This window comes from Panthera leo, chromosome B3 (genome assembly GCF_018350215.1).
Source record: "Panthera leo isolate Ple1 chromosome B3, P.leo_Ple1_pat1.1, whole genome shotgun sequence".
NCBI lineage: Eukaryota > Metazoa > Chordata > Mammalia > Carnivora > Felidae > Panthera > Panthera leo.
The window spans coordinates 79,187,840-79,211,587 of NC_056684.1; the positions used below are offsets into that span (position 1 = coordinate 79,187,840).

A 23,748-nucleotide genomic window follows, 5' to 3' on the forward strand; every position below is an offset into this window, starting at 1 on the left:
ATTAAAGAACACCAGAATTTATAAAGATAATTTTAAGAATTACAAAAATGTTTCACTGAATAAATTAACATTTCTAATGAGCACCAACTTATATCCATCAAGATTTCATTTCTTGGCTCCATTATTCTGAATCAAATATGTACTATAAAATCAGCCACAATTTAGAACAAAAAAGTGGGACATTAAAAGCTATACCTATCAACAGCCTGATATTTTCTCACAAAAATATGTGTTTTAGAAACAGGATATTGAACTACTTAATATGGACAATATTATACCACCAGCAAAATGCTCTCCTTAAGAAAGTATAATTTTAAAGTCCTGGTAAACTAATGCACATTAAAATGGAAAGAATAAAAAGTCTTGGCTCTCACTAGCTTTGTGACCTTGAGAAATAATTTAAATTTTCTGACTTTTTGGTTCCTCATCTTCAATGGTAGGGCTGTTGTGAGCATTCGATGAAATAAGATATGTAAGGTACACACAGTACCCAGGTAATTATACACACTCACCTTCACCATCACCATCATCATCACCATCATCACATGACAGGCCTTTTCCATACATTACATCCCATTTAGTTCTCACAACAAACCTTATAGGGAATCTACAGGGCACCCTCAAGCTCTTCACTTCTATACTACTATAGTGTAGTAGATACAGAATACAGTAGTAGTAAATAAATACGAACATGAAAACAGGAAGTCGACCTAATTACTCAAGTTTTTTCACATACAAACTAAACTGAGATTCAATTGTTCCAACATTTGTTGTAAATCTGGTGTTCCTCCCCACTCTATCCCACTCTCTTCCTGTTGACTCCTTTCGGACTGCTTCCCTTCACTACCAGATTGTCTTGTTTTCACATTCTCTGCTTCCCTAACACCACTTATTCTTTGACGCACTGTGATCTCTACTCCAACTCAGCCATTTTACTTTCTACAATCTTCAAGGTCAGAGCCTTTTTTGTCTCTACTCCTCTGCTGCTATAGTACTTGACCTTTCTTCTGATAGCTGTTCTCATCTGCTTCATCCCCTGTGTGTCTAGGCTTAACTTTTCAGTTTCTTTGTGGAGGCCTCTTCCTGGGCCTGCTCTTTTAGTGTTGGGTATTACAAATTATCTGGTCTCCCTAACTTCATTTCTTACCCCTACACTATGTGCAGTTGTGCATATTTGTTATGCTCTACTCGCAAGACTTTTCCTCTTTTGTAAGCAATTATTACAATGTAGAGCAATACTCTGTGTAGTACTGTTACACTGTTGTGCAGCAACAAAAAGCACAATGGCTGCTGACTTATGGTAGGTTTTCCATTAAAAAAATCATTTGAGCATTTTTTAAGAATCAAAATCACTTTTTTTCTTTTCTTTTCTTTCTTTCTTTTTTTAAGTTAACTGCATGTCCAACGTGGGGCTCAAACTCATGACCACAAGATCAAGAGTCACATGCTCTATACCCTAAGCCAGCCAAGCACCTCTAAAATTACTTTTTAGAACAGAATATAACTTAATCAGTTTTTAACTGAAAAAGCATAATATTATACTACCATAAATAATATTGAGTGAGACACTGTGATAATTTCAGAGCACTCCCACCTCACAAAAAAGATGATTTTTTAACTGATTATATCCAGGACAGGAAGTTATGATGGCATTTTATAGGGCTGGTAAAACATTAATGTTAAATGTTTCTTAAAGCCTTGAAGAATGTAACTGAACTGGCTAGAATCTAGAACAGCAAAGGTTAAAGTAATAAATTCACCAAATAGCTTGACAATAAGAAAAAGGTAAAAATATAGTCTTTCATTTGAAAAATGTTAAAAATGATAACCTTAATGAATACGTACATTGTCAAGAATATTAGAATTAAAAAATTATTTTATCTAGTTACATGAATGGATTTCTGTAGAGTTCTCATCTAATATGCTAAAAGGAAATACTAAATAGTAATTAGTTTATAAATTATAATTTCCATGCTTCTCAATATTTTGTCTAAATAAACCAACATCTAACCAGTATTATAGATAGAGTTTGTCAATATGTAAGCAAAAGAAGTGTTTTAGGAGTAGAAAAATTTCTCTTAGAAGACAAAAATACCCATTTTTTCCCAACAGTGACTATCTTGAGAAATTTTGAAAAAGGTAAAACACAGAGATAGATATACACACAAACATATATACACACAGTGTTGTCTGTTATGTTTTTATTGGAGATACTGTTATTCTACATAAAGTAGCTAAAACTCCAAGTTAATAAAAATACTAGTGAACTAACCTACCTCCGTAAACAATTCCAAATTGCCCAGAACCCAGTACTTCATCAGGAAAAATTTGATATACTGTGCTGATGTCCTATAGGCACAAGCCCAATGAAAAACAAACATGAAGCAGTACAAAGCATTAGTCCTGATAAGTTATATAAGTCTATCATATATATCACAAATACTATTAAATATTTTAACATAAACAATGAGATTGTAGGTGCTAGATGAACTCTGCAGTATCAATGAGTATTCAAAGCATGCTCTACAATTAACTGAATTGTAATGTTTTTTGAAAACTGTTTGGCTCTTTAATTCCTTAAATTCTTCCTCGTATAACTTAACATGTACTTAACAGATCCAGACAAACATATAAGTACAGACATACCAATAATTCAGTTTCCTCAACAAAGCATTTAATTAAATTTCTATCAAATATATAAAATAAAATTTTCATATGTATAGACATGTTAAAAAAAAAAGAAAACTATTCGGCTCTTAAGCAGCATATGTTTTTATGTTCAGTCAAATATGTTTCTACAGAGAAATAAGACTTAAAACTATACTATGCTACTTATTGTAAGTATTCAAAAAGGGATTTGCTTGTTGGGATGGTTATTTAGAAATTTCAGGTTAAATAATCATGGGTCCAAATCACATATCTGTGCCAGTCCTGATTCCAATCACCCTACTCTCTACGGTTAGGATGGTGAGGACGCCTCTATGGATCATCCATTCATCACACCCAGATGAATCTAAACTGAAAGGGCTGAATCACCATGGATTGGAGATAGTACAGAAGGATGACAATCCACTGTGGAATTCTCATCTGTGAGGTAACTAAACTCTTCCATTTTTATAAACCACTTCTGGAGATCACATGATCCAAATGTCTAGTCTTTTTGAAAAAAATGCTAAATAGAGCATTTTGCTTTAATCTAGGTCTTACAGTCTCCAATTTGATGACCACGCTCATGAAAACACAAACAGTACTTTTCACTTAATGTATTCCTATTCCTATTCTATCATTCTGAATTTTCTGCATATCCTCCACTCTTGTACTCTTTGTCTTTTTAGAGAAAGAGCCCTTTCACATCACTTCATATCCTATCCACTCTTATCTTTTCCTTTGTGCTCTTCCCTAGAAAACAATCATGCATTGTCTCTATCCTGTTATCCCTTCAGAGTATCCATGGGTGGGTTCAAGGCTGTCTGGAGATAAAACAAATTAATACTACTCCAGTATTTCAAGTCCAAGCCACTCCATCTTTTTCACATGGCTCAATGGCCCACCCCAAATTTTCAGGGGACAACAGTGGCTGAACAAAGTGGAATCACTAGACAGGTATCTAGAATTTTCCAGGAGGTTTATAGATTAACCTTTATTTCCCCAAATATTCTCTGGCTGAGCAAGAACAACAGGAACCTGCAAGTGTCTAGAAGTGTACTTCAGGACTGACAGCATAAGAATACTATGAAGTTTTCCTAATTCTCTTTAATTCAACTTTGATTTCCAGTTTACTTCATGCCACCGGAACAAAGTTTGCAAAGCTATAACTAGTGATGAATAGAGTTTCACAGAGTTTATTCTTTAAAACCTAAACTCACATCAATGTAAGTTAGGCTATAAACATCATGCTTTTGGTCGTAAGTATAACAGGCAAAATACAGCAAAAGGTCTTGAGTCATAGGACAGGGTGGGAAAGGCTTGATTACATTTTGCCTGCCTGACATGACATGTATAAATTACAAAGCATAATAATGAAGCATAATAAATTATCTCATAATATGTCTATAATTTTCAAAAACTGAGTTGAAAGGATGGAGTTATGTGGAGCAGCTGATGAGGGTGTTAGAATATGGACTATACGTTCTGAATTATGGAGTTTTCTGAGGTCTCCTTGCTGCATACAAGTGACTCTAAAAGCATTTCCAATGCCTTGCCCTATGACAGCGCTCCTAGGTGGCAATCAAGGAATGAGGATAAGGGCATATTTAAGCTACTCATGCAACTCAAAGAATTTATTTTGTTTGGTATTGTGTTATATCAACCATTAAAATTCTAATACCAAGAAGGGCAAATGTGGGAAAAATCAGTCACTACATTAGAATTATTCATCTGAGATGAATAATAGGTATTTAGGAAGAAGATCACTTAAAAAATCCACATAATGCAATGTTTCTAAAATCTTATGGAAGAAAAATATCCAAATAGACCCAATTTTATTTTCTAGAAAATACTGTAAAATTAAAATGTTAGATAAATAAAAATGCATTTTAAGATCCTTATTTTCCAATAAAGAATCACATTACCAAGCTTTATATTAGTAGGTATATACTCACCACATTTTCTTGAATCTGGCAATTTGATACTGAAATACTCACAGAAATCTCTCCTGGAAATACATGTTAAAAAATACACAAAGGAAGTAAGTGAAGTAATAGCAAAACAGGTAGATACATGTTTACTAATCAAGCTGAAGGGTTGTTTTTAAATCACAGCAATTAAATGTTTCTAGGAAAAGTTCATTACAATATTTCTTTCCTTTACAATTACATATTTACTCTGTACTTGGTTTTGAAAAAAAGAATATTTTGTCAGTTTAGAGTCTGAAGTCATGAAGCCTTGGGTTAAATGCTGGCTGCCTCTTCACAGCTCTGGTAAAGCTGAGACAACTTAATCTCTCTAGGGCCTGATGGCCTCACCTTGTAAAACAGACAAATCATTAACGTCCACCTGTTTGGGTTGTTTTAGGGATCATAATAGAGACCTCCTGTAAAATCCTTAGCCATAAAATAAACATATATAATCTATTTCTATGTACACTGGGTTAGACATCAATTGAAAAGCTGTGAAAGATCAGAAGATAACATACTGTGATATGAAAAACAGGTTTTTTTCCCCCCATAGGATTTGCTATTAATAGCCATTATAAAATTTAAAATTACATATTTTTACATAGATATTCCTCTAAAATATCTTTTTAAAATTCATCCTCAACCCTTTATCATGATTGCATTTTGGTAAAATCTGTCTCATTCTACTAATGAACAGGGATTTCTTCCTGGGATACAATTTTCTAGAGCTTCCAAGTACTCTGAACACCCAGTATCCTACACAGAGTAGGACAGTTTTGAGGAAACATGTTAACTCAGATATGCAAATAGCAAGACTGGGATTCCAGATCAAACTCAAGCTGACTAGATTACTCCTTCTTTTACGACCAACAGCTCTAGGTTTCTGCTATTGCCTAATAAATATACAGGGTTTACGTGAATTTGTTCAAATTTTCATATAAAATTAAAAAAAAATAAAATAGGATCATTTAATGAAGTATCTTAGCAGCTTCCATATAGAGACCCTATGTTCACCAATAAACTAAGTCATCCCCAAAGAAGCTCTCTTTATCTGTTCTACAGACACAAAACTAGAGCATACTCACTGTGCGAGTTGGTTCCTGAACCTACAGTCGAGCCCTTGGGTATGACAGGCATGAGAGCATGCTGGATGGCCATCTCCCACATCCTGGCCACATCGACGCCAACGCCACTGGTGAGGACACTGCTATTTGGTGGTGGGCTGGAAGGATTGACCACGTTTTCTCCCACATAATATACTACATTTGCTGTAGTGATCTCAAAGCAATGAGGATTGGCCCCATTAGGAATTAAAGCTGAAGGTTTTGCTGGTTCCAGAGATAAAATTTCTGATAAGGGGATTTCCTGTGGAAGAAAGAGTGTAGTAACTGCAGTTTATCAAAAGTATGTAAACTTTCAAATAAAATTCATGCTAGGCACATGTGACAAACACAGAATACTAGTAAGCAAAATTCAAAAATACCTGTACTAGGGGAAAGTTTATCATCTCCTCTCACCAGAAAAATTCAAGTGACCTTTCTACTATGTTCATGTGGCAAGAAAATGTATGAATACAAATAATGGTTTTGAACCTGCATCAAGATCTAAGAATATAAAAGATTGACTTTTATACCTATGAGGTAGAATCACAACACTTTTGAAATGCATTTGGATATGCATGGCTGTTTTTAAGCTTTGACTATCCTTTAAGGCACTAAAATGCATCATATAATTTAATTCAATAGATGTTAATATCATAATATTGCCAAATGAACAGTTTTAGTGAGGAAGGCCTCAGAGATTGATTTTAAAAGTAGTTGCGTGGGGCGCCTGGGTGGCTTGGTCGGTTAAGCGTCCTACTTCGGCTCAGGTCATGATCTCACGGTCCGTGGGTTCGAGCCCCGCATCGGGCTCTGTGCTGACAGCTCAGAACCTGGAGCCTGTTTCAGATTCTGTGTCTCCCTCTCTCTCTGCCCCTCCCCTGTTCATGCTCTGTCTCTCCCTGTCTCAAAAATAAATAAACGTTAAAAAAAAAATTAAAAAAAAAAAAAGTAGTTGCTTTTAGGGGCACCTGGGTGGCTCAGTCAGTTGAGCGTCTGACTTCAGCTCAGGTCATGATCTCGCAGTTCGTGAGTTCGAGCCCTGCGTCGGGCTCTGTGCTGACAGCTCGGAGCCTGAAGCCTGCTTCAGATTCTGTGTCTCCCTCTCTCTCTGCCCCTCCCCTGCTCATATTCTGTCTCTCTCTCTCAAAAATAAATAAACATTAAAAAAATTTTTAAGTAGTTGCTTTTCAGACAATTTGACATTAAAAAATTAATCACCACATTGTCTTCCCAGAGGTATGGAATGACTAAGGAATAATGACTTTTAAAATAAATTTTTAATTTAAAATGTAATGAGGTTTCCTTTTTGTGTGAGAGCTGTGGACAGTGGACACAGAGAGGCCCGTCAACTATGGCTGAGTCCGCATGAAGTTTGAAGGAGCAAGTATATACTGTTTTCACTATGAACTTCTTTCAGAGGCACCTTCTACTGGGTGATACATGTGTGACATCTGTATTATTTCATGTGGGGAGACAAAATGAAAACTGCTGCCAAATGTTTCTCTAGAGGAAAGTGCTCTTTATGAATATCAGCAAAGTATGAAGACATCACATGATGTTTCTTAACCCTCCTGGCAATGTGCTGTGAGGCTATTTATGAAAAAAAAAAAAAAAAAAAAAAGCAAAAAATGCTGGATAGAATGGATTTCAAGAATTTTCTTGTCACTTATCTCCCAGGCCTTGAATTTTCTAGTTAAAATATACATATCTAACATATTCAGTTAAGATTCCTTTTCCCCACCACCATCCAATAGGGCCAGAAGCACTCCACAGGGAAATTTGAAACTCACAGATGACTAACTTGGGGTCACAATCTGATTCTCCCCAAATCTGCAAATGTCAGAAAAAAAATATCTATTGGAGCAAGCACAAAATAGTCATGTCTGCTAGATGTATTTCGTATTCCTGATACCCTAACATTCTCATGAGAAGACAAGAGGGGGCAGAAGACTCCAATCAGGGAAAAAGCCACCCTTACCTTATAGTACCTGCTTCCTGTGTCATTTTGAAAGAGGGTAATACATTTGCTATCCAGTCTCCAATAGTGTCGTTTCCGCTGAAACAGAGGTAAGATTCAGGATCATTAAAAAATTTTTAAAATACTTACAGATTATAAAATAATACCCAAGATTGATAAAAACATAAACATTTTCCCAATGGGGAGATAAGATCTGGTGGTGGAAAATTCATGGGCTATGGACCAGGAAGATTCACACTTAATTTTAGATTATAGAAGATGACTATTCAGCAAATGTGTGATACGTTTCTGCATCTATATCAGAAGGTTAGGAATAATAAAGGAGGTAATATATTAGCACCCAGTGCAGTGTCTGACACTTAGTACATGCATAGTAAATAATTCTATTTTAAAATTTATTTGACTACTTATAGAGCTAGACGTGGATTTGTAGTTTGTAATGAAATTAAAAGTGTTAAATATAAGAGCTATAATAAGAGATAATGAGATGTAATATTTATGTATACTCATTATTTCAGAACATAAGGAATGCCATGCTGATCCAGTCAAATATTTTGGCTTCCATTAGAAATGGAAGAATTCTGAATATTACAGAATAACTAAAGAATATTTTGGAGGATGTCAAGTCTGATTCCATGATATCAATTTAACTAAATCAGGGGAATGCATCAAACTCTACCTTGTCTAAACATCACAACAGATCTAAACTTCTATGATTTGGTGATTAGGTTCTTGTTGAGTCTATGTATATGTTCCACGATTTTAGGGTATGTATGTGTGTGCATGTGTATCTGTGTATTCATCTTTTTAGACCAAAAAGCCCTAGCAGTGTTCTTGGTCTCATCCACAACTAACCTTAGACCAGTCAAATATACTAGATATATTTTAAATACTGTATACCATGTCTAGGAAGAACTAAAAGATGATATTCAGTTGGATCCCACAATAAGTCATGTAAATCTCTCTCCAGAAGAAAATACTGATATTACAGATAGTGTAATTAGGTTATGGTTGTCTATTTGTTAAAAGAAAAAATGGAGATCCTATAGATAGGAGGTGAGGAATAACCACCTATCTTACTACCAGTAAGTGAGAAAGATGCTTATCACCAAATGTCACTTAGTTCTACAAAAATGAAGATCAATTTTTTTCTCTCTTACACACATGCACAATCTCATTTGCCACCTACTAGGAGAATCTGGAGTAGTGAACACCTCAGACTACATTTAAAAAAATTAAAATATGTTGTCCTTTATCTAAAACAGTATAGGATCACTATATTCCCGAATAGGTTAGTTGTTAAGTGAACACTTAACTAAGGATTTGAAAAGTATATGAATTATCATAGTTTTTTTCTCTCCCTAAAATGCAGTGTTTTTTTCCTTCAAATTCTGAATCCCAGAGGAGCATTGAGAAAGCACATATTGTCGTTTTCATTATTGCTATAAAATGACAGGTATTCATTCAAGTAGTTTGGAGATCATCTCAAGTAATAGAGGTCAATGATTTTGTTTCCCTGAGACTGCTGCCTATGTTTTTTTCTAGCTCAGTTGCTTGCTCAACTATATCTGACACCTAGAGAATGTTAATGTGTTCTATCTGATCCTATGCCATGCCTGAGCAGAGGTTTGTTCCTGGTAACTCCCATCCCATAGTCTCGACAAGGCATTGGCAATTCTTCAAATCGAAGCTAGCAAGCAGAGAGTGCATTGCTGGCTGTGGATCTTACCAGTGTGTCTTTGCTGGTATAGTGGACCATCCAGCCTTCTTTCATCACTGTGCTGCTTTTCCTCTTTGTGTGTTTGACAGACTGCACGACTCTCATGAGCGGGATATTGTTGCTTGTTGATGGACTTGAAAAGTCAAAATATTTTGGGAGAGAAATGCTTTTAGATACAGATCTTTTCCTGCATAAAACCTTATTTCAGCTATTGCAGAATGAAAGTCAAAAAACATTCATATCGCATTTTTGGTGAAATGTACTGTCAGAATATCATGGTTCAGAATCTGGATTACTCTGAGTGATAGGCACTTTACATGTATACTTTAAAAATTCTGGGGCGCCTGGGTGGCTCAGTCGGTTGAGTGCCGACTTCGGCTCAGGTCATGATCTCGCGGTCCGTGAGTTCGAGCCCCGCATCGGGCCCCTGTGCTGACAGCTCAGAGCCCGGAGCCTGTTTCAGATTCTGTGTCTCCCTCTCTCTGACCCTCCCCCATTCATGCTCTGTCTCTCTCTGTCTCAAAAATAAATAAGCGTTAAAAAAATAGATAAAAAAAAATAAAAATTCTGAGGCAGGATAATAATCACCTTAGTCTTTAGGTTGAACTGCATGGTGTTAAGTTTTCAGGTAAACATTAGATTACTGTCTTACTGTACTGAGGCCACAGTATTCAGAACCACACATAAAAGTTTATTTGCTTACTTATTACATATTACAGTCAAAATATTAATTGTGCATAATATCATTTAACATGAATTTGAGTCTGGATAATTTCATAAAAAGTAGAATCTGCTGTTTAAACTCTCTTTTAAATATTTATCATTCATGGAATTATGCTGATCCTTCATCGCTTTCTTTGCCTGTCTGGTCTGTCTCTTCCTGTCTTCTTCTCTACCCCCATGCATAAATGCAAGCACCTTTCCGAATATTCTCCCCATTTTGATACTACAGAAATAAATGTACACCTTCAAAGACAGTTGGGTCATAAGGCTGACATTTTCCAGTAGTTAAAAAATATTTCTTATGCCATTCATTGAAAAAATCTAATTATTTTATTGCTCTACTCCCATGAGCAATTCCAGATTGTCAATAAATATGGCATTTATAAAATTGATACAAAATTCTGAATACATTTTATAATATAAATCAGAGGCTGAGAAACTTTTTCTGTGAAAGACCAGGTATAAACATTTTTAAGTTCTGCAGAATACTTAACTCTGCCATTGTAGTACAAAAGCTGCCATCGACAATATGGTCATGCCTATGTTCCAATAAAACTTCATTTCAAAATAGGCAGCAGCCTGATTGGCCACAGTGTGCTGATCCCTGATATCAAAAATGGGGATTATCTAATAATCAAGAAGTATAGATTATTAAATCCCAAATATAAAATGTTACATACTTCTGAAGTAAGACAGTAACACAGTAAGATGTAGACATATGTGATATTTGTATTAGGGGTCAGCTTTAAGGTAGATGGTGTCTGTTGAGGTTGGCCCCCGATTTTTGCAGGCCCACACAATGAGCGCTGAATAAACAGTAATTTAGTAGTAAACCTGTGGATGGCAAACATGAGTACCTCTCACATGCAAAAGGAAAGGGATCATAGAAAGAAGCAATGCTAGGAAGAGGATGCAAACTATACTGCTCCAAGGCAATCTGACCTCCTCACTCCACCAGCTCTCCTCTACAGTTCAGAGAGCATTCATAAGCAAATCAAGCAAACACTTGAAATTTCTTTTTCGATAGATTAAAATATCAAAGTGTCCTAAAAAGCAAATCCCCCTATTGGACTGAAACCGGGAGTACAGCCCTTACCTGATAGTTCTGTTGGACTCCTCTGGGTCTGGGTCTGGGTCCTGCATTTCCCCGCTGTCATTCTGACACTCTGCCATCACCACCTCGGTGTCTTGAACCATTGCTTCTTCCATGTCATCCATGAGCCCACTGTTCCTTTCACTGTCATTGTCATCACTCCCTTCTTCCATGACCACATCAGACTCTGCCCCAGGGCTAAGCAAATCTGAAAAATTGTTTTGCATCCATGGTGATAAACCTGAAATCCTAGTCGGGGTTACGGGAGTTAGGCAATCCTACAACATATCAATTGGAAGCCCTAAAAAATACTTATTTCAAGAATTTATCTTCTCTTTCCCTTTCCTTTTTTTATTTCATAAGTATCTGAACTTATCAGAGGATGAATATATAATTTTACACGCAGATGTTTCTTTTTCATGCCCCTAAGCCTAAAAAGATGAAAAGTTATGGAGAGCCTTGGCAGGAAGCCAAGGGTGGGATAGAAGCAAACTTCTAGGAAGCAAAGTGATACCAGGAACAAGGGAAGAGGAAACTGATGTATTTCAGTAGCACAGCCCTTGTGGGAAAAAGAAATATATGCAAAGATGAGGGAAACTTTCACATCCAAGATGGGGGTCATTGATTCTTGCTATTCTAGTAACTTGAAGTCATGGATTCCAATACATTAAGTTCAAGGGTCAGTTCAAGGGTCAACTGTACTTACTAATGCAGAGTACTTATTTTAAAATTGGAAAATAGACTGATCAGGGACCTTTCTTAGCCTGCCAAGCTTGAAAAATTCACATTTTACTAGATTTTTCTGACTGTATGGGAAAATGCAATTTCAAAGTAATCCACAGTATCAAAAACTGCACTGTTTCCCCTTAGTTCCAGTTATCAAGCACATACTGACGTTTCCTGGGCCTGAACAAAGTGAATTCTACATGCCACAGAAAGTAGGAAGATTGCCAAGCTTTCCATTTTGGCAGCTAATTCATAAATCTCCAAGGCAGAAACTAGCATAGGAATGCTTTCAAGAGACTTCCCCTCTTCTTCTTCTAGATATATATTTCTTCTAGAGAAGAAAATTCTGGAGCAAATATTACCATTTATTCTTCAGAGTTTTATCAACAAAAATGCTCAATTGTTTCTCTGGTCTTCTGTCACCATTTTTTCCCCAGAGGAATCATAAAACTGATACTAGACTGAAGGTATAAAGCAGTCCACTATCTACAGAAAAAGTTATCCTGGGATACTAAGTCAAATATTTGCTAAGGCTGCATTAGAAAGACTACCTGGGGAGAAAATGTAAGCTGTTCCTTTAGGATGTGGTATTTTTCTTAAGGTGTCCTTCAAAGTTAATTTATGACATTAGGATTTCCCCAATAGTCCCAACTATAAAACACAATATATATTTTCAATTAGCTGAATTAAAGTTCTTTGTATTATTATTAAAGATTCAAGTTTACAAGAACACACATAATGGAATTAACTGAGTGGAGGAAGGGATGATTATTTCCTGATGGTCAGTCTCTGATTCTTCCCTCCCTTGACAGACAGGGAAGAAAAATTAATCTCCATCTCAATGCTTGGAATTAAAAGGACAGAGAAAAAGAGACTGAGAGCTATAACTTGCAGGCATTCCAACATTTTCCACATTTTTGAACAAACTAGGACAAGAGTATTAAAAAGAGAGCTGAGAAAGAAACTGTAGACATCCAAGTTTTCAGTACTAGCTGTGCACTGCATAAAAATCAAGCAAAGCTCTTTGGTTTTTGTTTTCTTTTTTATCAAAACTCAATGATGAGTGCTTTTCTACAGTAAAACAGGACAAACTGAGCCCATAATTTACTTTCGGCTGGGTCACAAGTATCTGAACAGAAAAAAGAAGAAATACAGCTAAGTCATCACGGACACACTCCTGAACAGGAAAGAAGCACAGCGTGACTGATCTTTTACCTACCTCCATTAATGATCACTTCGCCGAGGCAGTTGTTTGGTACTTTGGATGCACAACGTTTGTGACAGTTGAATCTGCAGTCTGATCATAAAGATTTTAAAAGAAAACAAAAACATAGAATTGATAAAAAAGAAAAGTTGTAAAAAACAAAAACAAAACAAAACAAACAAAAAAAACCAGTGCCTTCAAATGGCTGAGGATTAATTTCCGGATCAAAGTTTGGCTGGTGACAAATATTTGGTGGCAAGATCATCCTTACCTTTGCATTGCAGGCCCTGCCTAAAAAGCCCCTTGAGAAGCTTCTTGCAGTACTGGCACACTGTGGGCCTGGTGTAGGAGTGGATGACGAATGTGTGTGGCACTTTCACTTTAGACATCAAAATCTTGTCGAGCTGAATTGGTCGTCCAATATATGACTGAGAATTTGACCTCTTTTCTCGACCAATAAATGACTCTGATGGTGACTTTTGCTATATGTTTGAAATACAATAAAGGATAATAATATGTAAGAGATGACTTGATATAAAACACACACACACACACACACACACACACACACACACACATTTTTTTTTAAGTAGGTTTCATGCCCAGTACAGAGTCCAACATGGAGCCCAATACAGGGCTCAAACTCACGACCCTGAGATCAAGACCTGAGCTGAGACAAGAGTCAGACACTTAACCAACTGAGCCACCTAGGCACCCCTAAAAGTATATATGTTTTTAATTGCATTTTGCCTTACTATTTAGCAGTTTGATCCATAAGAAAATGAGAGTAATAAATTAAAACTGTGTTTCTGTTATTTAATGTAATTTATACCTCCTTTATTTCTCTCATTTGACCTATCTTATTTTTAAAAATCTAAAAAGAAGAGAACTAGAGATCATAATATTTGAACCTGATTTGTAGGAGTTAGAAAGTATTTTTGGCTTTAAAAAAGTAATGTAATTAGTTGTAATACAGAAGTATAAAATTGAAAGCAAATAAAAAATTGTTTTTAACCCCACTACACATGTTATTTGATGGAAATTTTCTAAAGTATTAAAAAAGGCAAGCAGTTCAGCAAGGTAGAAGATAACAAGTAAATCCCATCTGTCTGCCCTACATAGTACATCACCTGAAAAGTGGTTACAGCTCCTTTGGGTTCCCTCAAAGAAAAAATAAATATGGCTTTATGTTACTCTTCAACAGTATAAAAGTGAAGGGCTAAAATTATGCTATCATTTTTACAACTGAAAAACAAATAAACTAGTGGACTATATGAGCCACACAAATACGGGTGTTTCTTTATAAGGATATCTCTGTGCACTCTTGTCTCCATTTTAAAATTATTTAATTAGCCCAGTACATAGATTTTTTTTTTAATTAAATGAATTAAAATTAACTGTGTCTTCTGTTTTTGGACAATTTCATATAGCTCTTGATATCATGGAAATGTTCTTGGGAATCATCAGAATAAATGTACTTTGAAATCATCAGAATAAAGGAGGAATTGAATTACTTTTTAATAGTTTTATTGTAATTATACATCTCATTTATTAAGCTCCTACCTTTAGTAATCATTGTGTGAGGAACCTTACAAGATAGGGTTTATTATCAAAAGTTCAGCCATCTAAGCTCATAAAGTTGAAGTATATCCTCTTGAGTCAAAGGCTACTGAAAGTCAAAACATGAACCTATATTTGTTTGCCTCCAGAGCCCTTATATTATCACCTTACTCAGTCAGTGCCAGGTTTGGAATGATTACTGACAAGATGAGAAAGAAATCTTATTTACATACAATTTCTAACCATTTCAATGACTATTGGCACCAAAAGGTAACACCATTTATTACCAAATGGAGAAATTTTGATTTGCCAGTTCACTAGCTATAATCAAAAGAAATCTGAGGTGAAATTTGTCATAGGGATATTATGTCTACAGTTACATTTATAATTACAATCCCATAAAGATAAATCCCATAAAGATAACTGTAAAGGATAATTACCCTGGAAAGTTTCAACCCACACAGAGAAGTCTAGGGAGCTTAAAGATAGGCCACAGGTTTGCCAAACCAGAATCATGAACATGAATATACTGAATAAATATCTTCAATGGAACTGAAAAATAATTAAATTTATTAAATTTTCACAGGGTTAGGTCCCAGTTTTTTGTATCCTTCTTGAGTAACTGTAGCCACCAGGCCAGTTTTAAGCACAGTCTAAAATGAAAATTGATATTTTTCCATAGTTGGAAAGTTTCAACACTCAGAATAAAAGCTGACCTGACATCACACTTTCTTAGCAGACTTAAAATGTTCTCAGACTTGGGAAATCCTATGAAAAGTTGACCAAATCACTCTTCAGCTATTTTCCTTAATCTTAAGGTACCTAATTCTAGGCTGTGTTCCTAGAGTCAGTTTCACAAAGGACTATTTACTATATTGTGATGCAAATTCACTTAGAAGAGCGAGAGGCAATCTGATAAATTGAATGTTTTCTTGTTATCCAACATGGTAACATTCACTTAAACACTGCCTTAAACTAGAAGTCATTTATTTTATTACCTTCAAGGTAGGACTAAATAAGGAATTTTTAAATGTTACATGAGTTTATAGAAGAAAAGTTTGCTGTCACTATGGTCCACAGACTGTATTACACACATTATTTAGGCAATGGTGAGATTCACACAGCCACATGCGTCCTTGGCACTGAATAACATCTCACAAATTCTATAATTTATAATGTCAGAAATTAAGACTTTAACAGCACTTAAGATTTAAAAGGAATTTGAGGTTTTAATAGTATTAATAAAGAGTGCCCTCCTGGTATTCATGACATTTTAAAATTAAAATCAGTTAGCATCATGACCCAGGAGCTTATGTTGTTTAATTTTACTAGATAACAAACACTCTGGGAAAGGGAGAATGGGGAGGCCTTCAGAGTTTCGTTTGTACAATTATACTCTATGTTTCTGGAGTGTACACACACACACACACATACACGCGTGCTTTTCCCTACAAGGACGCAAATCTTAGCCAAGACAAAAAAGGAAGATGGGGTCACTATTTGATAATTTTGTAAATGCTTATGAGATATTTATCCACTCTTCAACCAAAATGCAAAACAAGGCCTTTATTGATACCTAACAGATTATAAAACAAACAGAAAAACAAAAGCCTATGAAATAAAGCCATGCCCTGTAACACACATTTATCATAGTTTATGGAAATGTTTAAGAACTAACATTTCTGTAATCTTGTTAATAATCCCTTTGAAACTATTTCTAATGATGTGAACACAAACCAAACACTCTTAAGGATTTTCAGAACACCAATACATTTTTCATTAGTAATTAATATTCAGTTACTATTTTAAGCCAAAAAATGTCATTTTAATTATTAGGTTAAGTTTTATTTGAAGGTATATAGACCGGAAAGCCATAATTACAGTATTTTGTTTGTTGCATCAAGTTACAGAGTAGGCAAGATTTAGAAATTGGTAATGGTAAAGAAAATAGATGCTTAACAAATTCTCATTGATCTAAAGCCAGCTAACTTGGTCTTTATGAGAACTTCAATATGGTATGACTTCGTGGTGAGTCAAAGTAAAGGGTAATGTTGACTTAAACAACCAGGCTTTTGTGCATGTGACACGTTATCATCTAAAATAAAGAGAAATAGTATTGTTTTACTTTTTCCTTAACTTACTTCATTTTATTCTTTTTACTTATTTGTAGAATTGAAATGTGCACAGTCCCTTAGAATTTTAAATAAGATCTTTCTTTAAAGTTAACTTTAGTAAAGAGAAAATTCTTCCTTACCTATCAACACTAGTGAAGGTTTTACTAGGTAAACTAAATGGTGTTTGAATTAATTTCCACTGTTACTTGCTGTTCCAGTTTGGCAGTGTGTATTTAGTGAACCCGAGCAACCTGCTGAATGATCATGTTTTATGGGAAAAGGGAGAAAAGGTGAAATGCTCTGGAAAGGGCACAGCTACATTTTGTCTCGTTCTGCTTCACTATTATGTTCAGAGAAAAACATGGCTCAGAACTCACAGAACAGATCTCAACTTCCCTTAATTATGGCAAGCACATGCAGGAGGGGGTACTTCTAAAAACTTACATTTCCACATCAGCTCTTGATATTATCAACTGTTCTTTTCTAGACTGGAGGAGTTTAGATCAAGTTACAGGTGTGAAACCTTTGTGAGAGCCCCAAGATAACTGCAAAGTATGGTATTGGTGTGTGTGTGTATGGAAATGACTTGACTTGGCAAATTATACTTGATACAAAGTATAAAGACTTCATTTCTGTATTCAGTGATATATCACATCATGGACAGAAGAGAACAGGAGAGCAGAAAAATGATGAAAGCTGAGTTTTAAAGCCAGTATTAGAGATTACATAAAGGTTACAGAGATTAATTATTTTAAGTTTTGTGAGGTGCCTATAGTATTCTTATGCTAACTGTATTCATTTGAAATTACAGCCAAAGTAAAAACTGTATGTGTTGAACACCTACTTACATGGATAAAATACCCTGCTTTTCTAGAGGCTGAATTTGTTCTGTAACCTGGTATGCTAAATTAATGACTCAGCAAGTTTGGAACCTTCCCAGGAAATGACTGCTTAGATTACATTATGGAAACTCCAACTGCCAGCATGTCTTTAACATTTAACAGGACTCTGAAACCATTTCCCAACAAGGTATATTCTACTTTGCGGTTCAAAATGAGTCCCCTTCATTAGTAAAGCTGGAAAACAGAGGGTGGGAAGTTGCCTTTCCTTGTGGTTTGCTTGTTGCCATTTATGTAAAAATCAAACATAGATTTTGCAAGATAAAAGTCACTTTACAAAATGCATGGCTCAAATGAAAACCTCTGTGGTTTTAAAATATTTATATTTATTAAGTAAAATTCACTTCACAGCCTCATATTGGGAATGGATTTGGGGTGACATTAAGCTCCCCTTGAGTCAAAGAGAAACAGAAGACAACACTTTGGCATACGCGTTGACATCTTTTTCTGACTTGTCTCAATCATTAGACAATAAGCTCCTAAGAGAAGGACAGTGACTTAATCATATTTGAACTCTGTTAATGGAAGAAGTGCCTGGTACATGCTAAACAATAAACATTGCTTGAACTGAACAGAATTAATGTTTTCAAGAAGTAACTGCAAGGAGATAATGGATGCGACATTTCAATAGAGATATTCAAGATACAAACTATTATGTAAGCCTCCTTTTAAATGTAATATTAACTGGGTTGTGACTTTGACATATCTGCTTTACAGGGTTTCAATTTTAAGAGAGTACAGTTGGCTAAGGAATGCTTTTCACTGCAACTGCTCTCTCTACGTGTCTGCCTGTTCCTCACCCCTGCTTGGCATATCCAATGCAAATACAAAATCTTTCAGAACTCTTCTGCTCTGGAAAGAAAGGGACAGTAAATTCCAATACTTGTAGGTTGTTAAAAGCAATGGGTAGACTGTCAGTATGAGAGATGCGATGGAGAATGGTGGCCAATATAAGAAATTAGAGAGGACAGGTTCAGAATAAAAGGGATGGCCAAACTCATGGATTAGTAATCCACGTGAGTATGTGAGCCCCGTGTTGGCTGACCTCTTAGTTTTTCAAAAACCAAGCAGAAAATCTAGTTGTTTATGAAGTAACTCTATTTCCAAGTGTTGGCAACTCTGAAAAAATTCTGAAACATTGTGCCAGCCAGTCAACTCATTTGAGGACTAAATCTCGCCCATGGGAATTCCGAGACCTTTAAACAAGACAATGACATAAAACACCTTCTTTAACCATTATATGGGCCAAACTCTTTTCATAGCACTTTACATGCATTAATTCATTGACACTCCATGGCCACTAGTGTTATGATCCCCATTTTACAAATTAGTAAACTGAATCATAGGGAAGTTACATCATTTGCCCCTGATCACAGTCTGTCAGTAGCAGAACTATGAATTCATGTAGTCTCACTCCAGGTGATAAATAATGATTCCTCTCTCCTTAGCTCCTCCCAGTTTTCACATTCCCTGGTTTTATGCTAATAGAAAAGCAAGAAGTATTTTCTTCCCTTCACTTAAGTCACGATGGTACAATTCTTGGGGGTAAAGTGAGAATAATTAAGTAATAACATGTTCTATATGCCAAAATGCAATGCAAAAATATTGTGAATCTCTTAACCTTGACCTACAGAATATTGTGAATCTCTTAACCTTGACCTACAGAAGAGACTTTCAACCAGATTGTCTGTGCTCAGAGGATAGCATCTGAATCATACATGTTTTCTAGCACAAAATGACTAACTTAATAAACAGCTTCTATTGTATAAGCATCACTCAGTTGTCTGCCTGCTTTCTTATTCAGGTGCTGTTCTACTTAAAAGATACAAGCACAACTGTGTGAAAACAGATCCAACCAAACATTAATCCTTTATTTCAGAAGTTTTAACATCTAGTATTTTGGACTATCACTCAAAGAACTGTGCAGAATACCACCTTATGATAGTTCCTACTACTGCCATCAAGATTGATCTATTTAATTTAGCAAGTGTTTCCTGGGGCAAATCTTACCTGAAAACCCAATTCAGATGCTGCTAGACATAGAAAGGCCAGTAAATAAGTCTCTGTGCCCAGTAACTTTAAATCCAATAGAATTTTGGATAAAACATAATTGTTACTATGGACTATCACAATATGTGCTTTTCCTGTCTTTCTGTATACATGGTTCTGCCTCATTCTTTGGATTTCAGTTCATATATCACCTTCTCCGAGAGGCCTCCAGACCATCTAACTTACTGCTCACTCCCCATTCACATTTTGTTATTCTTTGGCACACCATCCTGTCTCCTCCAAAGCCATTACTGCAGCCTGCAATGGTCTTACTTACCTGTTTGCTTATTGTATTTTTATTGTCTCTTTTCATAGAATGTGAGTGCCATGAGGAGAGAATCTTGATGGTTTTGTTCAACACTGTATCACCAACTTCTGGAATACTGTCTCACACAGAGTAAGTGCCCATGTATATGAAGGTTTGAAGAAAAGATAAAACACCCCCATGGTGGAGGAAAAGGGGTCATTCAGAAAACACTCATGTTTCCATGCCCTGCACTTCACTGAGTAGAGGGAGGGTAGAGCATTAGGTGACTCTCAATCGTTCAGTGCTCTTCTGTTACAATTCTGATTCCCTTGAACTGCCTGCCAAGTATGACAGATAAATGAGTCTGGCCCCTCAGTTGGATACCCTAAATATGTATAGCATAAATAAATGCTAATCAACACCTTTTCTTAACATTGAAAAGAGTTGCTACAGGGCAGGAAAAAAAAAGTGTGCCCTTGCTTAGTGGTGACCGATGCTGTATTTTACAACAGAGAATTCATTTCTTAATGTTTGCTGTGATTTGTGAAAGCTGTCACACTAATAACATAAATGCTCTCTTATTAAAAATACAAGGTGGTCTGGAGTTTCCGAATGCTAAAGTAGTTTTAAAAGTTATATTAACTTTTTTATTGCATCACTCTTTTTAGGTAAACAGAAATGAAGGGTAAAGGAACCTTACTATTTGCTTTAAGTGATCCACTCTTTGCAGGGAAAGCACCAGAACTGTTCAAGAATGGTTGCAAATTACATGTGCTGTTCTTTCAAAATGTCAGTTACCAAAATCCTACAAATCCATGGGATCTTGGAAGAAAGGGGAGACATAACATAAGATTACCTCTCTTTTTACTTGAAGTCAATGTGACCTTAATGCCTTGCACTCTAAAGCTACACAATAAAAAAGGAGCATTTCCACTGAAGAAGAAAATACTTTTGGATGTCAACAGCTTCTGCTTTGGGGCTTCAAATGTCAGAGTTGGTCTACACATAGAAAGTGAATCAGAAGGTAAACAGATTATGTGGAAAAAACAAGAATAGTAATGTTAGGAACGTATATTCCCATAGTATCTGACCTTGCCTAAGTTGACAAAAGCCTGGTCTGGGTCTATGAACTCATAGGAGAATGGAATGAAATAATCTGGAAAGAGTCTGTCCCATTGATTACTGACTTAAAGACACCAAGGAAAAGCTGGAAAAGCACGCCATAAACACAATCCAAGGCTACAAAGGTTAGAGCCTCTCCCTTCAAAAGTAAGTGTAACTTAAGGGCTCACAAAGATAATTTTATGGCATTTTATAGAATCTTAACCTATAACAATGAATGGTAAATGCATAGCACTGTGTGTCTATGTATGTGCATCTGAAATAACATGGTAGAATCAAAGATTAGATTTTAATGTAACTCAGTTAAAAAAGAGAGAAGAATAAGACAAGGTTTTTTCCTTATCAATTTTGAGTTTAAAAATATAGGAAAGCACTCCCTCAATAAAATTATACCACTCGGTGATATTTTCAGTGTACAGCTACAGAAAAATAATCACCAAAAACTAGGCTATTTGGAGAAAGAAGTACGTATATTTGCTCATAACTTCTGGACATTGTTTCATCTTGCATTAATGATTAAAATGGCAATACTTCCATTCTTCTTGAGAAGGGAGAGGGGCATTCATTGGATCAAACAGAACCAGGTATCAGAAAACCATGCCTAATGAATCAAGTAAAATCATGTAGCTAAATATTTCTGAGAACACAGAAAAATATTTTAGAAGCTGAATTATTTCTCAAGCTTCTGGAAGTCTAATTTAAAATACCAATTCCAATATTCCACTTTCTTCACACCTCATTATTATTTTTTCTAGACAAGCCTTCAATTCTTTTTTTTGGGGGGGGGGTGAAACATTCCTGAGAACAGTAATCTTTTTTTTTTTCTTTTTCTTTTCCCCATAGTACTCAGCTAAGAGCTCACTAGGACCTCAGTAGTCATGATTGATCAGGAAGTAAATGAGAAGGGACTGAAATTTGTTCAGGTCTGGCATGACATTAGACTAAGCAAATGCCTGTTATTGATAACATGGGGTGGGGGGCTGTTTTGCATCTTAAGGTAGAGAGCAGTGTTTTCTGTTTTAAGGCATGGCTTGTAGGGAGTGTTAGGAAAGCCATGGTCCCTTTTCTGAGGGGAACATAGGTCCTTTAGAGCCTGCTTTAAAGACCTATTAGTTCCCAAGACCTATATGTTTATAAGTATGGGCAACTGGTAAATGCCCCCCTCCTCCAGGGGAGTTCATGAAGAACTCTCATGCAGTGTTTACATTTAGAATTACACATCTGAAAGTTTTTGTTCAGAGCATGAATTAATAATGTACATATAATAAGCCAGACACATTGAATGAAATCAGGTAACAGCTGATTAGTAACACATCAAGTCCACACACTCTTAATTTTACTGAAGGCCTCCTTCCTGACAAACCCACCCCTGCACATACTTTTCTAACTTTTGGGAAGTACAGACATACGTGCTGCTTAAAGAATTCTTGGATGTCTTTCCTCATTGAACATATACACTACCCAGGGCTGAATCTGAAGAAATAGTTTACACAATCATCAAAAGAAATCTTGCAATATCTGGCAAATGTACTGCATGGATGTGATGGTGTGGTGTATATTTAAATGGAAAAATGACTTTTTAATTCAGATGAATCACCACAATTCCTGGAACTCCAGAACACAAGAGTAATAACAATTAAAATCTCTTATTTCTTGATAGACTTCTGCTACTTTGGAAAATATCCTGGGAAATATTCATTTGGCCAGAAATATCATCATAGTTTCATTCAGGATTAGAAATAGTTTTTTCATTATTTGCTCATTTGAAAATAATATACCTCGGCTATTTTAAAGTGTATCAGAATCATATGCAGTTACAGATAGATAATGCAATACTGGTATTCTCTTGTCTTCCTTTTTTTGTTTTTTGTTTTTTGTTTTTTTTAAATGAACAAAAACAGTAACTGAATGAGTCATTTCTGGGGGAGATTTTCTAGGAAACTATGCAGGCAAGAGTTCCTTTTAATATAATGCTTGTCTTAATTAAGTGTGAGTCAGTAAACTTTATGAAAATAATAGAGCAGTTTATGCCAAATTATTATTTAGAAAATATGCACCATTAATATTAATAACAAGTTAAAATCAATATTGTCTAACTCATAAAAACTAGAGGATGCAAAAAGTGAGAATATAAGACAAACACAGGAAAAGCTTCTGGAATGAGCAATTTATTTCCTAATGATTTCTATAAAGCAGTCTGAATATTAGGAGTTACCAAAAACACTAGACTAGAAGCATTTAATTTCAGCAAAAATAAATTCTTTAAAGAGCCCCTTAACTTTAAAGCCATAATAGTAAATACTTCCTTATATACATTTAAAAATAATTTTTAAAATTTCAATAAAGTTCTTAAATAAAAAAAAAAAAAACATTCCATAAGACCTAACGTACTTTAAAAACACTATATCAATTATATCCTCTGGTTGCAAAGAACACCAATGTCTTAAATTCTCCTTCATTTTCTACCTTGACTTAAGCTCCTTTACTTCAGAAAAAAAAATATTCTCTTCAATCATTTGACAAAAATATTATGTTGAATTTGGCCATATTGATTTATTCTCAACAGTCTATATATAGTAAGAAAATGAATGAAA

General features: G+C 35.4%; 1 protein-coding gene across 3 annotated transcripts in view; it reads right to left on the reverse strand.

Moving 5' to 3' along the window:
* Positions 1-23,748, reverse strand: part of PRKD1 (protein kinase D1) — a 328,453-nt gene that overhangs the window by 41,441 nt on the left and 263,264 nt on the right. For all 3 annotated transcript variants that reach the window (XM_042942892.1, XM_042942891.1, XM_042942890.1), the window contains 8 exons: positions 13,435-13,645; positions 13,179-13,256; positions 11,237-11,441; positions 9,427-9,550; positions 7,698-7,775; positions 5,702-5,981; positions 4,602-4,654; positions 2,277-2,349 (listed from right to left, as the gene is read on the reverse strand). In XM_042942892.1, the coding sequence (XP_042798826.1) occupies positions 2,277-2,349; positions 4,602-4,654; positions 5,702-5,981; positions 7,698-7,775; positions 9,427-9,550; positions 11,237-11,441; positions 13,179-13,256; positions 13,435-13,645 (1,102 nt within the window). The remainder of the gene's footprint in view (positions 1-2,276; positions 2,350-4,601; positions 4,655-5,701; positions 5,982-7,697; positions 7,776-9,426; positions 9,551-11,236; positions 11,442-13,178; positions 13,257-13,434; positions 13,646-23,748) is intronic.